We start from the raw sequence: 17,848 nt of genomic DNA on the forward strand, positions 1-17,848 counted from the left end.
CAGGAAGGTTATCTGCACAGAGACATGGGCTTATAGAAGAGGTTATTTCTTCTCTTCACCTCAGATTTCAGGATGCTGATTCATCTGTTTTGCCTGCAGCGACCTGCAGAAATCCTGAAGCACAGGGCACTACAAGGGTGACAGTGTACTCTCACTGACAGGCAAACCCATATCAAACAGCAGCACACAGGGATGAAGGGGCCAGCCAGAGTCCTCCAACTTCTGCAAGGTCCACAACATCCCCACTTCCTTAAGGGAACAAAGACCCAGACACAAGCACAACCTTTTGAAAAGATTCCACTGCCTAAAGCACTGGTAAAAGAGCAAAGTATTCTTCAAAACACTGACTGTTCAACCAGCCAGGAAAAAGAAAACTGACTGCAAAAGGAAGTCCACGATTTAGATCAGTAAAACAACCTAAGACATGTTCAAGGGCAATGAGGAAGCTGAGGCAGAAAATACCAACAGGTTGTTGTTTGTCTGGAGAATTTTTCCTTCTTGTGAGCACCATTACCTCTGATCTCAGCACTACTTGTTTATGAAGGGCATACGTGTCCTGACCACCTCCTGGGCCTGTTGTGCACTGAACATGCCCAAACCATCTCTGAGCTCAGGGCTGTGAGAAAGCTGCACCTGGACACCAGATAATCAGTATTTTATTGAGCTGTTTACAGAGGTGGGGTTAGGTGGCCTTGCTCCCCTGCAGAGCTGAGAGGGGCACATCAGAGGAGCCATGGAAATAGCTTTCATCTCAGCTGGGCTGTGACAGCCTGAAAGAGCACACGAGGTCTGCACAGCAACAGTGAGCAGAGATGTTTCTCACAGCTCAGGCTGATTTTAACCATCAGCCTGTACAGCTCACCCAGCAACAGTTCACAGCATCTAGCAAGTGACAAAACCTTGTCCCTGACTCCTGCCTGCATTAAGTACCTTATGACACAAGTTTATATCTATTACTGTCTTTCTTCTCCTTCCATCAGCCCCCATACTCCACAAGCTGCTAGTTTCTATTTCATTTTTCATGAATACATGGAAAAGAGTAATAAATTCAACTTTCGTGGGCCTGTATTTTCTGTATGAGTGTGTGAAGTGATGCTCTAACCCTGTGCCTGGATGAGTACTAGAGAACTCATTTCAAAACTCCTTTCTTCTCTCTCTTCAAAGCAACACCTGCAACATCCTCCCGACAACTTTAATAAAAGACTGGAGCTGGTATCTCTGTCATGATTCTACACTTCAAATCTTAAAATCTGATCAGGTGTAAGCACCAGTGTCCCAACAAAACTGTCTTTTACACAAACAGTATAAAAAGCAACAGATGACAGCAGCACAGCAGCTTGAGACTTACACTGTCCTTTCCAATGTCAGGGGCACGCCACCTTGTTCAGCTTGAGTTTGCCCTTAAAAGAATTATTGCTGCTCTGCCCTCCCCTGAAGGGCCATAAAGGAAATGTGAGGAACTGCAGTGTGCTAGACCACCCCAGCTTCAAAGAGATCAGGAACCCACTACTGTTTGCTGTGCCATCACACAGACCCTGCCTCTGAAGACAAGCAAACTGAAACCCCACAGTTACTTTAATCACAGTCAAACAAGACTTGGGGTTTTGAGATACAGAGATGCCTGCCATACAGAGATACTGCTCTGCTGCCATGGTAACAGACTTTTAAAAACTGTTCTCCTTAATAATCATAAAAAACCCAACTGCACAGTGCTTTAAGAAAGACTTTATTTTGACATTATTCCATCCCCCTCTTTTACATGGCAAGTTTTATTAATAAGACTGCAAGTCTTCTGAAACTTAAGAGCAGTGCTTTGAGACACTGAGAAAGTGCTGCTGCTGCTACCGAGCCCCTCACTGAGCTCCTCGAAACTAACAGCACCTAAGGGAGTGGATTAGTGCAAAAACCATTTCCCAAAGCCTTGCCTTTCCAGAAACAGGCCCTGCACAGTCCATCAGCCACCATGGCAGAACTGGTATTTGTATGTGGGTTGAAAGGCTTTGGTGGTGGGGGCTACAGGGGTGGGCAGAACCCCACACTGGGGGAGGGGAAAAATGTGAGGGGTCCTCCCCTGAGGAGAAGGAGGAGGTGGCAGAGACAAGAGACAAGGTGTGATGAACTTACTGCAGCCTCACACCCCATCCTCCCCCTGCAACACTCTGGGGTGGAGGGAGAGAAAATCAGGGTGAAGTTAAGCCTGGGATGGGGTGAGGGAAGGTGTTCTTCAGATTTGGGTTTATTTCTCCTTATCCTACTCTGGTTTTATTGGTAATAAAACTGGTTTTCCTGAGTCAAGTTTGCTTTGTCCATGATGGTGCCTGGTGAATGATCTCTCCCTGCCCTTATCTTGACCCACAAACCCGTTCAACAGATTTTTCTCTCCCCTGTCCAGCTGAGGAGGGAGGTGACAGAGTGGCTTTGGTGGGCACCTAGCATGCATGCAGGGGCAATAGCAGAAGCTTCTTGTGGCACTTAAGGAGACCAGGATTCAACGTGATCTCTGCTGCACCCTGTGTGTTTCTTCCCCTGGCCCTGCATGGGCAGGATGGTTTTGCAGATAAGGACACAGAGTCCATGTGAGACACTAAGGCACAGAGGAACTCCTACAGGAAAAGTGCCTGACACAGGAGGAGAACAGAACATGGCTAATCACAGCCTCCTCTTTCAAGAATGCAAAGAGAGAGGGCACGAAACATGCAGTGAGTTTGACAAAGATTAATAGTTACCTCCTTATGAAGCACAAACTCCAGAAGAAATTAGGAAATGAGATGTCAGTGGCTGTGCTGCTAGAGGAATGATTTGCTAAACTGTCCAAATCGCTTAACCCTCAAAATGGGCCCTTCTTTATGTAGATAAAGATATAGCCTGAAAGTTAAAATAGGCTCTAGGGCAGAATAAATTACTTTTTTGTGTATTGGGCAGCTGAATTCCAACTAAGTTATCCATTACCTGAAACTGATATTTGTCTAGGCACTAGAGTTGATCCATTTTATTATCTGTAAACAGCAGAACTCTTGAACAGCCAATACGAAACATGCAGTGGGCAATATGCAACTGAATTACAAGCTCTCTTCCTGCCCTTATCTAGACCCAGGAGGTGAAGGGTCTAGACCACAAGATTTGCAAGAAATGGCTGAGGGAACTGCAGTTAGTTAGCCTGGAAAAAAAAGGAGGCTCAGGGAAGACCTTATTGCTCCCTATAACTACCTGAATGGAAGTTTTAGCCAGGTGAGAGGAGTCAATCTCTTTTCCCAAGAAACAAACAACAGAAGAAGAAGGAATGGGCTCAAGTTCTATCAGGGAAGGTCTGGATTGGCTGTAAGGAAAACTTTCTTCACTGAAGGGATGGTTAAGCATTGCTGCCCAGGGCAGTGGTGGAGTCACCATCCCTGGGGAGATGTAAAAGCTTTGTGGATGTGCCACTTCGGGATGTGGTTTAGTGGTGACCTCAGCATTGCAGGGGCAACACTGGGACTCTGTAACTCTGTAATCTGAGAGGGGTATCCCAAGCTAAATCATTCTGTTATTCTACTATAAAGAGAATAAAGAGAATAAAAAACCCAAGGCAATGGGGATGGTAAAAAGCCTTTCCAATATTGCAGCATTTTGACTATGGCTGTGAGCATGAGATGAAAGCTGGTTGTACACAGAGCACTGTGAGAAACTTTCCTGGCTCTGCTCAAGGCAGAGCATCACCTGAGGACTGCTCTGACAGCTCTGGTATCACACAAGCCACAACATCCTGCTCTGTAGCACGTGTCCCCTAAGGGAAGCTGTCATCCTCCAAAGGGTCCTCAGAGCCGTGAAAGGACACGTGTCAGCACTTCCTCAGGGCTTTGTGGTGCTAACTCCAGGTGTCAGCAAGGCAGCCACCAAGCTGCAGCTAAGGAAGGCTTTTGGGCACCAAACTAGAGGACTGAAGATGTGCAGTTTGGATAAATACATAACATCACTTACCTAAGCAACAGCCCTGCCTGTGATAATGGTGTGGTGGTGCTGCATCACACTGACCACCAGCTCACCTCAGGCAGCTGTCAGCAATTCCCCTTTTCCTCAGCTTTACCATTCCCTACTCAAGAAAGTTGGTTGTGTTTCCTATAAAAGCACAGCTTTCAGCTCTCAGGGTACTTTAAAACAATTATGTCTTTTGCAGATGACTTTTTGTCCACTAGACAACATTAGAAGTTTATTTTCAGGAGAATTGTAAATTATGTTTTAAGTTTCATCAAGAAAGCAACAAAAATTTCTACTCAGAAATCCACAGGTGTCTCTAGTGAAGTTTCCCAAGCCCGTCACCTCTTCATGCACATGTGTGTGTTTCCAGCAACAGAACTGCACAGAACCACTCGTGCCATCAGGAATTCTAATCCATCCATGCAGTTAAAGAGAGGTCACATCCATTCCTTCCTGCAAACACAGGCTCCACTCCCCGTGATGGCTCTGAGCCTTCTCTGCCTCAATTGCAATTAGAATTTATCTTCCTTTGAAGTACAGTTCTGGACATTCACTTCTTATTCATGATGAGCTTTTCCAGGACCATTTAAGACACTAATCTGTCTCTCTCTCCCCGCAGGCAAGAGGGAATCACATTTCCTTCCCCTGCAGTGGAACGGAGATGGCAGCTGATTCCCTGTCACGGGATATCTCAGTGCACAGTTTCCTCAGCTTTAAACTGCTCACCTCCAGCCTTCAACAACAAAAAGACTGTTATCAATGCCCACATCTTGTATTTCATTTAGCACAGTTTAATTTCGTGTCTGTTATAGAAAACCTGTATGACTGAGAGCCAGCTGATGTGCCAGTCTTTCTCTGCAGGAATGACACCTCCAACTATCCAAGCATCTGGTGGTTCTGCAGGTCTCAGTGGTACACAAAAATAAAGGTCACTACAGGACACTAGAATGCTCTCCCAGACAACTAAAATGATACCAGTTTACCTACAAGGAAATGCATTTTCCCCACTTTAGTCACCTCAACAACCAGACCACTGATTTACACTCTGCCTGCTGGAGAACAGTGGCTTTACATCTGCTCAGAACATATCCCAGCCAGAAAGTGATTTTACAGCACAAATATATATTTTTAAAAAAATCATTCTTTCTGGAGTAAAACTGTCCTTTAAAACCCTTTTGTACCCACTCAAACACCTCAGAGAACCAACCTGCTATTCTATGTATGTGAAAGTCTGACTCTCCTGGATGGTGCACAGAGACTGTTCCAAGTGCTGAGCAGGAAATATTCTTTCTGTTGCTGGTGTGTCCCATTCCAGATCTTTCAAGATGCACCCAAAATTAAGAGTTCAAATCACTATGTGAACTGGATAGAGGCATGCATGTTTAAGCAGAATTCAGAACAAAGACATTTTCTCAGAATGTCTGTGTAGTTTGAAAAGCATCTCCTTTTTGTTTGGCCAGTGAATGTTAGCAGAGTCAGAACAATTTTATGCAGGATTAATATAAATTCCTAATATTCATCACTGCATTTAACAGCTGCTGTAATAACCTCTTCAGTGAAAGCACTCAAGTGTCTGACAGTCTTAAGTGTTCCCCACCTGTACCCAAGACAAACACTATCAGCTTTTCCTTGGATGGTATTTACAGACAGTGACTCAACCAAAAAATAACTATAATAGAAAGCCATGAGCCAAACAAACACATAAGTTTTATTCAAACTAATAAAATCCTGCTCTAAGTGGTTGGTGAAACTTTCCTAATTCTTTCAAAGCCAATGTTCAATTATTTACTCTCCCTGAACCTCTGGGAGGGCACACAACAGAACTGACAATTCAAGCCCCTCAAAGGGCATTCTGACCTCTTGCCTTGCCCTGACCCACTTCAATGTGGATTTTGCATTTTCTTCTGTTCCAGAGTGTAAGAGGTCAAAGGATGGGAATTGCTGAGTTTCCTCTTGTGTTCCCAAAGCAACCCAGGACAGATCTGGGCTCCTCTCTGCCTTCTCTGCACAGAGGCTCCTTATCCACAGTGCAGGCAAGTCAGTACCTCAAAGTGAATCCCAGGTGTCTGGACACCTCACAGCAGAATTCTGTGTTTCTTTTGGGAAATCAAAGCACTGAAAATTGGGAAGAGTTAATGATGCAGATAAAGGGAGGGAAAAAGAAGGAAGATACACTCGTACTGTACATTAAATTCAGTCACTAGTGGAGTTTTTTGAGGTTTCAAAATCCTTTTCCAACTCATTGCTCTAAGCAAAAAAGGAACAATCTGCTCAAAGTCTCTATGGGTTCACTTCATCAACAATGCAGTGAGTTTTCAGATGACTTCAGTATAAAACTTCTTCACCTCTCCATATTTCTCTGGAGAAAAAAAACATAATAAGAGGCTATTCCATAAAAAAATGCCCCTTCTATGTCCAAAAAAGATGACACAGATGTCTGGGTTTGTAGAAAAGTTGGTTTTATGTGGCTATAAAAAGATAAAATAAAATAAAAAGATCTATTTATGTTTGTATATCTCTATATTCATGCACACACATAATGAGATACAAAGGTCACGAGAGTCTTTATTGGAACAAGGATGTTGACAGATTTGGTGACATGGCATAATCAAATGATTCCATTTTTCCAGGATACAGTGGTATGTTTACTCTGCTATAAATGTCAGCCTTGGGAGCTGAAACTGATTTTGTCCCATGATCTTCAATGGCTCAAATAAGGAAATCAGGTGCTTACTTAGGGATTAGTCTGCAACAGCCCAAGCCCAGCACTGATTATTGAGTCCATCCCAGTGCAGCCTCTGCCCAGAGCACTGAAACCACTCTGATTGGTGCTCAGTAAGGAATTTAGTGTAAAGCTTGCAGGTAAAAGAATTAATCATCCTCATCAACAAACTGTGCTGTGAACCTTTCCCACTGCTTCTGCAGCAGTTCTCTCTCTCACTATAATTAACCACCATTATTTCAACACGCTGCTTCTCCCCAAAGCATTCTTGTCTAACTATGGACAGTGTATTAATTACAAACCCAGATCTTAAAGAGCAAAGTGTTTTTATTAAAATTAAGCTCCCTTTTAGAAAAGTTGTGATTCCATGACTTTACTGTGAATTTCATCAGGCAATCTTTGCGTGCAGGTAACAGGAAAACTTGGACTTGTAACCAGGCTTTTATAAAAAAAGGTTTTCCATTTTAAAACAATGGACAGGGAATCAGTTTTTAAATTCTCACACACAAGCCTGAACTGCAGAGTCAACTTTTCAGCATTGACACCCTGACCATGATTTGTTGATGCTGGAGCTTAGAGCCAAGGAAAGAATTTTAGCATTTTAGTTACCCAGACACACAATTAATACTTCAGCAGCCTTTCCTTTCTAATTGATCTGGTTCATATGACAAATGATGAACATCTCACTTGTCAGTGTCTTAAGCAGTAGTTTCAAGATCTGAAGTGTTTGACAGAGCTGCTGGAACATTTGAAATTTCACTGCCTCACTTTCCTAATTAACACACGAGCTCCAGACAGCCAGGTTGACATTTTACAGTTGGGTAAAGGAAGTGAACTACACTTCTGTTAAACACTGAAAGTTTGAAGATCTAAGGTCTATTCTTAAAAGGCACTTGGGAATTAAATTCATGTACCAGGACTTGGAACTACAGTTCACTGCAGTCACACTTGAGATAGTTAAAAAAACCCTCATCAAAACAATTCAGAGCCAGCAGCACACTTTCCTTGCTCTGAAAGAACACAAATCTTTGTCTCTGCAAGTGTAACACAGAGTTTCTCATCTGCCATTTCTTGCAAGAAGATTTCATTTAACAGCTTACATAATGTTACTGCTTTATGATGAACACTGTGGTTGCTAGCACAGAAACCTTTGTTACTTCAGAAATGCTGGAAGAGGAAGGAAAAGTCTCAAGACTCAGTTTGAGAGACTAAAACTCACCAGGTCACATACCCACATCAGTATTTTGACCCAAACCAGAATTTTCACAGCAATTTTAATGAGGTGAATTACTCAAGTAAGTATCTAGATTCACTGCATGAAGTCTTTCAGCTGATTACTGACAGCAGATTAAATATTTAAATATTTAAATGCAGTTTATTCAGAGTATTCATCACTTTTCATCATGTTTCTTGTTAAATTCTGTCTTAACAGCATTTGTTTACATGACAGTAAGAAGTCTAAAAAGGCCCATATTCATAACACTTAACAGCTTCTGAAAGGCCAAAATGACCTTTTCCTTCCAAAATTAGTTCTCTCATAGGCTCTGCCAAAATCCCTCAGTGTCTTTGGCCACAGCTGTAGAAATGAAACTATTTGAAAGCCCATCTGAAAGTCCAGCTTCCTCTATCCATTTTAAGTGCTCTTTAAAAATGTAATTTTTAAAGAAATTACACCCTACTGACCTGTAATCACACAAGGGAATTAAACACCACATGGACAAACTACATTTTTTTGTTGTCTAAGCCCCAACCTTTCATTTCTACACTCATACCATGTTGGAAAAATATCAAAACCCTGGACAGACAGTTGAGTGACAGGATCTATACTTGCAAAAACACTTCTATCATTAGAAATGTCTGCACTCCCAAAATCTTTGAAAACATGGGCTTGTGATTTAACTTGTAGTGTAAAAACAAAGTTATATTTGCAGAGATTTCAAACGTGTGCTTTTCATAACCACTGGTTCTGTCTTCATGTGGTCAGCAGAAACTATACACAGCAACAGGTGACAGGCCAGTATTTTATGTATCTACTGCTGAGAACATTTGTGAAGGATCACACAGTCACTGACATCCTCCACCTCACAGAGCTCTTCACAGCTCTCCTGTATTCTTTCCAATTCTCTTAAACAATTCAGTGCTCTTAAATATATTTGGGGGGGAAAGTTCTTCTTTCCTACAGGGTTTTTTCTAAACCACAAAAATACACCTGAACAAATCTCACAAAGCTGCATCCATAAATAAAATTCTCTCTCAGAAACAAAGGAATGTGAGTAATAATTAGTATTGCTTCTGCAACCTGAGATATTCATCAGCAGCTCTCACAGCAACAGTCCACATCTTTCCTGTGCCTTTACACCAAAACAGAGGTCATGGCCACAGATAGCAACAGAGAACCACAAAAGCAGGAATGAATAATCCACAGGCAGTCTGAATAATCCTGAACTCAACTCTCATTCTCTGATGCTCACTGTGCAAAGGATGATGCAGGACTGGTCATCAAACCCAACCATCCCTGGCAGGGAAGGACTGTGTACTTCTGTGGTGTGTTCTCATCCCAGATCACCTCTTTGTTGGGGTTTTGTTCCTCCTAATTCTAGGGGAGAATGAATCAGAGATCTTCCCAGTGCAGGAAAAGGAAAAAAAGGAAAAAAACTTTCTTCTAATTTTTAGCCTAGTTTATATTGAAACTGATGGTGGCCAATGGCACCAAACAAGGAACTGAACTCTACATTTTCTTCTTACAGTTCATCAGCAAGAAGTGATGCAACCCTCCAGCACTCAGTACTTCAGGGTGACCTTCAGCACTCTGTTTAATTGCTAACACATTCTATTTCACAGGCAGCCTGCTTATCTAGTATAAAACACCCAAAACAATCCTTTGTTCATTTATTAAGTCACAAGGACTTTTGCTTTTCTAGAGGGAAAAAAAAGCCAGTACTTGCCAAGACACAGCCTAGTAATACAAGGCAGATGATCCTTTCATTTGCTTGAAATTACAAGTAACTTGTTTTCAATCAGCAATTACACACAATTCCCCAACTCAGTTACATCATCTGGTTTGATAGTTATCAAATACATCAGTCCCAAGGCCGAAATGCTGACACACTCCAGTTTGAAATGGCAACATGATGTAAGCACTCAAAACAAAAAAGTTTGAGAATAGTACTGACAAAGTTTTGTAAGTGTTTGTTCCATTATTTAACAGCTACCAAACGGGGAGGGAGGAAGCTGCATTCCTTTTATTATAGACAACTCCACTTTTGAATATTTAGTCAGGAAGGAAATGAAGCCTTACCTCTGGTTTACTGAGGCTGGATGACACAAGAGAACCTGATCCCACATCCAGATCCCACTGTTTTCTGCCACTGTTCTCTGGATCCAGTGCAGCAATCCGCCCATCCAAGGTGCTGATAATGACCAGAGACCTGCAGGGTGGAAACATTCACAGTCAGAACTGCAGCAGGGTGGAATTCCCCTTTTAGCTGCCTTTTATGCTCAGTTGTCGCAGACATTTTTTCACAGAAATCCCTTCTTTCAGATTTGTCCATTTTCTGGGAAGCAAAGGCCCCAGAAAGAGAATGTAAACAATTGTTATCAGCTGCTGTGGAGTGCAATAGGATGCACCTGTGATTGGTTCATGTTCCATGTTTATAATTAAAGGCCAATCACAGGAGCAAGCTGGGGACAGAGTCCCTGGACACAACTTTGATAGGGATTCTTTCTTTCTATTCTTAGCTTAGCAGCCTCTGCAACTTCTCTCTTTATTCTATTTAGTATAGTTGTAGTGTATTGTATGTCATATGTCAGTAAATCCAGCCTTCTGATCAAGAAACAAGATTCTCGTCCTTCTCTCATCCCCAGCGACCACCTCAGGTCGCTGTAATACTCAGTAAAATCCAACCCCAACCCTGTAGTTAAGTCTCTGTATTCTGCAGAAAAGCAATTCAGCTGGGTAGCTCTACCCAGACCAACAATGGAGTAGAAGAGCTGAAGTCTCTGGCAGATGTCCTACACCAATTTCCATGCTGGATGTCCCACACCAATTTCCATGCTGTAAGACACTTTCAGAGTTCAGATTCAGGAGAAGGCAGTTGACTTTTTGCTCCTGCATGCAAATGTTACCACTAAAATACTGAATGAGATCATCTTTTTGGAGATATTTATACAAACAGTATGGATCTCACTTCTTCCACTCCCTTCCAAACTGAGCTTTCAAAACATCCTTTCAAAGCAACCTAAACCCAAAACTATTAATCCAACCAACCAGGATGTAAGAAATATTAAGTTGCAACTAAGTTTTCAATAATTTTGGATTAAACAGCAAATTTCTAGGACATTTTTAAGTCTCTGAATAAAAAAAGTCCTCCAAAGGCACACACAGGGCACTACAAAAAACTTCCAGCACCTGCAGAGCATGAAGAAATGAAAGTGGGTTTTGCAGTTTTAAGTAGCCTGATGTCTGGGACAGAGGGCCATGGCAGGCTGGCTGCTGATTTCCACAGTGCCTGAAGCTCCTCAGGTTCAGTAAATCTTGTTCCTTACAGAGCTGTACAATTGGAATAAGCATTTCTGGTTGGGCTACAGCCCCAGCATTAAAATAAACAAACAAACAAAATAAACAACACATCAGAGACAAAGCACTGACGAGGCATTTCTGAAAGGCTTTTTTTTTTTTTTTTTCCTTGAAGATTGTTTCTGTCTGACCTGAAAAAGCTGAGATTGTGGTGTCAGTTTGGCTTGCAGCAGCTCAATCTTCAAAGGCACAGGGAGTAGAATTTGATCACTTTTCAGGCTGCCTGCACTGAGGGGGGCTGGATCCAGTGACCCAGAAGGACCTTTATAGTCACTGGTTTCAGTGAGAATAAGAAACTGTGCAAATAAAGTGATGGGGAGATTAACCAGTTTCAGGTGAGGGTGAAAGGGCAGGGGGCTGGTGGTGCACACACAAACATGTGTATTAATCTTTACTTTAAACAATAAGGGATAATAAATTATTGTCTAGAGCTCTGGCCAAATATATTCACTTGTCCAAAGTTAATGGTGCAGTAACACAGAATTGAGGGAAGGAATGAGGGGGGTTATCAGTTTGCTTTAAGGAGGGAAAAACTGAAATCATGATCCAAAAACATGTTCAGAGAGAGTGGCTCATGACATCACCTCCAACAAAGGTCATGTAATACACGGCGGGTTTACATGTTAAAGTAACCCACAGCATTTATAGATTTTATAATGCTTAGAGCACTACACTACTGATAAAGGGGAAAATAAAGAGATCTTTAACCTGTTCCAAAAATGCCAGAGCAGCTCCTACTTCTGAAGGTGGCCAAACATCACATTCCTCAAAAAGCTAAGTTTAAGAGACTGTTAGAAAAATCCCAATTGTGCAAATATTTGCACAGTAGGAGACATAAGTTTTTATAAGCTGATTACAAACACTTTTTCCAACTGCATGGAAATGTAGACTAGGTTAATAATAAACCAGATTGCAGGAGATTGACTATTTTCAAGTACTGTAAACAAGTGCTCACACACTGAAGGCCTTGGACACATATTTAACACAATCTGTTTGCTTTATGGTAAAGCAATTTATCTGAAACCCTCTAGCATTGCATAAGAAAATATTATTCCAAGTGGGTCTAGTTAAATTTTATGTTGATCCTCCTGACAACTAGGTTATAAAAAGAGGTAGAAAAGCAGCCAGAGTGAAGGGAATTTTGGCAGAGAAGACAAATCCTGAAATCACACTGTGAAATGTTTTCTTCCCGTGTGCTCCCATTGTTTTCCTTTATCTAATTCTTCCTCTCTGACTTCTCCCTCAAGTAACCAATGTTTCATGCCTCTGTATCTCACATTTCTGTGTTATCTTCCCCCACCAGACACAAACCTCAGCCTTCCCCAGGAGTTACCTCACTGGTTAAGGCTCTCCACCACCACCCAGACAGTGGTTTTGGAAGCTGTACTGCCCCCTGCCCTCCAGCCACACAAAGGGTGCTGTAACCACTCTTCAGTTTAAGTTCAGCTGAGTGGGAAAGAGGAGGGAGTGTGGGGAACCTTTGTGCCAGCAGCACTTGGAGGAACTGGTTTAACCAATTCTGCACAGTGTGAAAATCCTGGCTTTTCTTGGGGGCAGGGGCACTCAGGGTGAGTCCCCAGCTGGGGAATGGACTTTGTTTCACCCACTGAGCACACACTTCCATGAGACACAGGAACAGATCCAGCCCAGCTGTATCTGAATCTTAGGTGTGGCTACCTTTAGAACTGGAACTGGGTGTAAGAAAAACATCCATTTCTCTCTGTGTCCTGGGTTGACTGTATGATGCACTTATTATTCCACATAAACAGAATGAGACGATTGGGGATAAAAGCATCATATAGTCAACTCAGGACACTCTTCTTTTTAAATAACTGATTCATTTTCAACTAAACAGCCACATTTCTGGTTCCAACTTCATGTTGCTCTTCAGCTATATCACATATCAGGAAAAAAGAGCTAAAACTCCTCACTCTTCTGATAAAATCCTTCATTCCTGACTGTGTTTGTGTGAGTTAAAATCTCAGTACCTGTTTTCCTCTTCTCTGATGGACTCCAGGAAGTTAAACCCCATCACTGGAACTCTGATTGGTGCAAGAGCTGAAATTTGTGCCCAACACTCTCTTAGTGTTTCTCACTGTCAGATTTTCCCTTCCCTTTCTCTGTGAGCTTCCAGTGCTTGCAGTTTTGTGTACTGGGAGCACAAACTGGTGACAAGAGATCTTTCTGTTGCTCAGGTAGTCTAGTCAAGCACTAAATTACACATTATGATAAAAGCAATTTAGGCAACTACTTCAAGAAAATATTTCAGAGTTTAAAAACAAACAGGCAGGTGACTTGCTTTGTGTCACCCCACAGTGTCACTGTGGCTTACTGCAGTGTGTTATGGCAGCTCTTACATCAAAATCTTAGAAACACAACAAGAATAATAACAGCCACAGTTGCAGAACAGAGTCCTTTCAGCCACCTGTTTGCCAGCCTTTGTCAGGGCTGCAATTCCTGTAATTCCATTACATCAAACTGAAAAATTGTGTATTTGATGTGTCTTTGGGCCAACTGATGGACAAACAGAAAGCAAAAGGAACTCCTGACTCAGTTTCTATTTTGGTTGGGCCTGATAAACTCTTTTATTCTCTGAAAAACAGCACCTTATTGCTGGCTCTATTTACATCACTTCCTGACTGGGGTGAAGCTGAAGGACCCAAGGTGCCATCTTCCAGAACACACAGCTTTTCTGAGAAACCTACCTAACCCTAACCTTTCTCTTCTGAGAAGGGAAAACACAAAATATTACCCAGCTTAAGGTCACAAATCACTATTTTAACACAGAGACAGAGAGCATCAAAGCTGTGTCAATCCTTGTTGACAGTAAGTCTCAGACTATATCAGGGAGTGAATCACATCACAGGGATACTAAAGAAAGGACAAAAACAAACCTATGACCAATACCACAAAATTATATTTCAACAGTCTCCACAAGGCTGGACCAGAACAAAAAAGATACAAAAAAAAATTACTCAAAATGAGGCAGTCACTTAAATCCTGGGATCCCTCACCTGAAAAATGAACATCTGTAAAATGAAAACCTGCACTTCTCCTTGCCTTGAGCTGCTGGTGCAGAATGTTTTGTGATGGAGAAAAAGAAAATCCTTCTGGGCCCTTACAGATGGCCAAGAGCAGGACTAAAGCAAGGGGCCAGTTCATGCAGCATGCAGAGATACAGAAAGCAGAGCAGCTGGCAGAGAACAAGCCAGTGCTGTGCAGTGAGGGTTTATGTGCACTTTGTCACTGTGAAAGCACATCTGGGCTATCTAAAACCAGCCTGTGTGGCTGAATGAAAATGTTTTCTTACCACTTCCTATCCTCTTTTGCTCGCAGACAGGAACTTGTTATTCCAGGGCAGTGATAATGTACCTCCCTTTAAATGATGCAAAATATCTACTGCAAACTTCCCAGACACTGACAACAGGCCAGCCCTGGGCCTTGGAAGCTTTGTTAGTGCCCACAGTGATCACAGCCCACCCTGGGAGATCGGGAGGCCTGAGCACAGCACTGCTCTACCTCAAAGAAGTGAAGGTGTGATTTACCCACCAACAGAAGGGCCACGATAGCAAGGGGAGTTGTGAAAAGGACAGAGGAGGAACAATTCTTCAGTTCACCCACACCCTTTCACTGCACCAAACTTTGCATTTATTCAAGTCAGTTGTTTTTGTTAGAAAAACAAAACAGAACTTATGGGCATCGTGGTACATTTACCACTGTTCCTGTTTTCAGTTTAATAAAAGAATCATCAAACCCTCAAAAGTCCATTGGGACATTGCAAATATGTTAAACTTGCACTCTGAGCACTAGTCCAACAGCAAACCCTGCATGTCTGTATGTAAAGAGCACAGTAAATCACTCATCCTCCTGGTTTCTTTTAGAAAAACAAAAGAAATCTTCAAACCAAGATGATGATATTCATCTGCCCACAGCAGAGACAGCTGGGGTTTTGATTTTGTTCTTTTTTTTTTTTCCCAGATTATATTGACCTCTATATTGGCTGTGTATTGCTGAAGAACAATTAGCTGAGATGAGTGGAAATCTCAGAAACAGAGATTAAAAAATAAATGCACACAAACACTATGGCCAGGCAGCCATTCTATTTTTATTTGATAACAGCAAATCTGTTCCTACATGCTAATCAATTACAGAGCAGCTACATTTAATCTCAGGCTTAATTTACTACATTGAACATCTTTAGTGTATTCTACTTAGCTCTGGAAGACAAACAGAAAATATATTTTTAAAATTTTCCTAGGCTAAACAAACAAGGGTCCTATCAAAAACTGAATAGAGCAGAATTGCAATAAAGCAGGTGGTGTTTTGATCTCCTGATACACAAAAGAATGATCCTGTTGCTAACTGGTGAGACTGTCCTGCAAGAAAGCAGGGTGTTTTCAGCCGGTTTCTTGTTTGAAGTGAATGCTTGGGCATACTAAGAACAAGCTTTGGGCTATTCATTTTCATGTTTTCGAATACAGCAGGCATTTAGTCATGCTGTTCTTCCTTTAAACTCTGGCTGTGGCTTGTCATCTCTTCGTTAACAGCCCATTCAGAAGCAGACTGGAATCAGCTCACTAACATTTCTGCACTTGAGTCATTCATCTAAGTCCTCCTTTTGCCGGAGCTTCTTGCCACACGCAGTTATTAACAATTTTATTTCCCTTTCTTATATTCTGAAACTTGTTCATCAGTTTGCCTGGCATGTTTGGCTTCCCCTCAGGCACACCCCAGTGGCTGCGCTGAACAGACAATGAAGTACTGAGGGGGAACCGCGTTTTCTTTAAAACAAAACGATGACAGAGAAGGACAGCGTGCTCTGAACAGCTGCGAGCTACGGGCATTGGGAAGAGTTTACACTGCAGATGCTTTAGGGTCTCCTTCCCGCGGGCACAGAATGGGAGCAAAGCGAGGGAAGGATCGAACGTGGTAATACCAGGGTAAGCAGGCGGGCCAGATGTCACATAGCGTGACATCCGGCAGCTTGTTTGTCTAAGAACTAAGCCACCCTTTCTCCTTGCTAACAACGGCGTAAAGAACGAGCACCTCAGCGCTGGTGAGGTCCCGAAGTTCCTTCTCCTCATTGTCGCTGCCTCCCCCTCGGTCCAGCCTGTCCATCCATCCCTGCAGCGCTCCTGCAGCCCCAGCACGGGACTCAGCCCCTCCAGCCCTTCTCCGGCCGGGGACACTTCCCTGCGTGTCCCACAGTCCAGTCCCACGCACCAGCCTGCGACACCCGCATTTCACCGCTTTCCCAAGCACGAATCCATCTGCGATAACCCCACAGCGCAACTCTGCCTCCTCCCCTCTTCCCGCTCCAACACTCCCGACCCTCCCAGCGCCATCCCCGTCCAAGGCCACTCCTGCACGGGCCCTGCCCCACACACGACCCCCGGGACGCTGCAGCCATTTTCCCATGCACTGCCCCCTCCCCAACACCCCAGCTGCTGATTCCCAGCCCAGACACAATGGTGTCCCCCCGGACATGGCACCCTTGTCCCCGGAGGCACTGACCCCCACACCGGAGCCGAGCCCCTCCCCAGCACCTCCCCGCCGGGACCACTGACCCCCACCCCAGTCACAGACACCCTCCAACAGTCCGGACACTGACCCCCATCCCTGTATCCACTGATACTCCCCCTAACTAGAGCCAGGCACTGACTCCCGACACTCCTCAGCCTTCCCCGGCACTGACCGCACCTCAGCCGCCCCACACCGACCCCCATCCAGTTACTGACCCCCCTGAGGAACCCCAGCCCTCGACAGCCACCCCAGACACCGACCGACCCCCCTGAGGAACCCCAGTTCCCGACAGCCACCCCAGGCACCGACACTCTCCCCAGCCAGCCCCAGGCATGACCCTCACCTCAGACAGGGAGCCCGCACTCTCACCCGGGCACTGAACCCCCCCTTCAGCCCCAGGCACTACTCCCCACCCCAGTCACCGCCCTGCCCCGCTCACCTGCTGCCGGTCCGGGCCTCTCCGCTGCCCTCAGCGTCCGGCTCTCCGGGCCCTGCAGGGGCCACACCGCCCTCATCGTCCTCCACTGTCACGTCCGCGGAACCAGCGGGCAGAGCGGCGGGAGCGGCGGCCGCCCCCAGCCCGAACGCGGCCTCCACAGCCGCGGCATCGCTCGGCGGCGGCTCCGGGCCGCCCGCCGCTATCCCGAGCAGCACCAGCAACGCAAAGGCGGCCAGAGCGCTGCGGCCCCGCGGCCCCCGCATGGAGGGGCCCGGCTCGCCCGCCGCCGCCACCCGTTAGGACATGAACGCCGCTGTCGCTGTCGCCGCTGTCGCCGCCACAGAATGGGCGCCCGCCGCGCGCGCAGCCCTGCCCGCCGCGCCACGCCCGCCCGCCACGTACCGGCACCCCGCGCGCACCCGCCCCTGCGAGGCGGACACGCACCCCATTGGTCGGCCGCCACGCCGCTCAGCCCGCCGCTTCCTTCTGATTGGTGCGTCCGGCGGCCGGAGGCGGGGAGGAGCTGGGTGTTTGTCAACAGAGCCCGCCGGGCCAATCGGAGCGACGCCGCTCTCTCCCTCTCCTCTACCGCCGCGCCGGCCAATCGCCGAGCGCATGATTCACCGGCCCGCCC

General features: G+C 44.7%; 1 protein-coding gene across 1 annotated transcript in view; it reads right to left on the reverse strand.

Moving 5' to 3' along the window:
* EIF2AK3 (eukaryotic translation initiation factor 2 alpha kinase 3) overlaps nucleotides 1-17,477 on the reverse strand; it is a 42,410-nt gene extending 24,933 nt beyond the window's left edge. The window contains exons 1-2 of the mRNA XM_054293203.1: nucleotides 17,215-17,477; nucleotides 9,975-10,104 (exon numbers count right to left, since the gene is read on the reverse strand). Coding sequence (XP_054149178.1) covers nucleotides 9,975-10,104; nucleotides 17,215-17,477 — 393 coding nt within the window. The remainder of the gene's footprint in view (nucleotides 1-9,974; nucleotides 10,105-17,214) is intronic.
* Between the last annotated feature and the right edge of the window lie 371 nt (nucleotides 17,478-17,848).

This window comes from Melozone crissalis, unplaced genomic scaffold (genome assembly GCF_028551555.1).
Source record: "Melozone crissalis strain CALT ecotype California unplaced genomic scaffold, PUWL_Pcris_2 ptg000132l_1, whole genome shotgun sequence".
Classification (NCBI taxonomy): domain Eukaryota; kingdom Metazoa; phylum Chordata; class Aves; order Passeriformes; family Passerellidae; genus Melozone; species Melozone crissalis.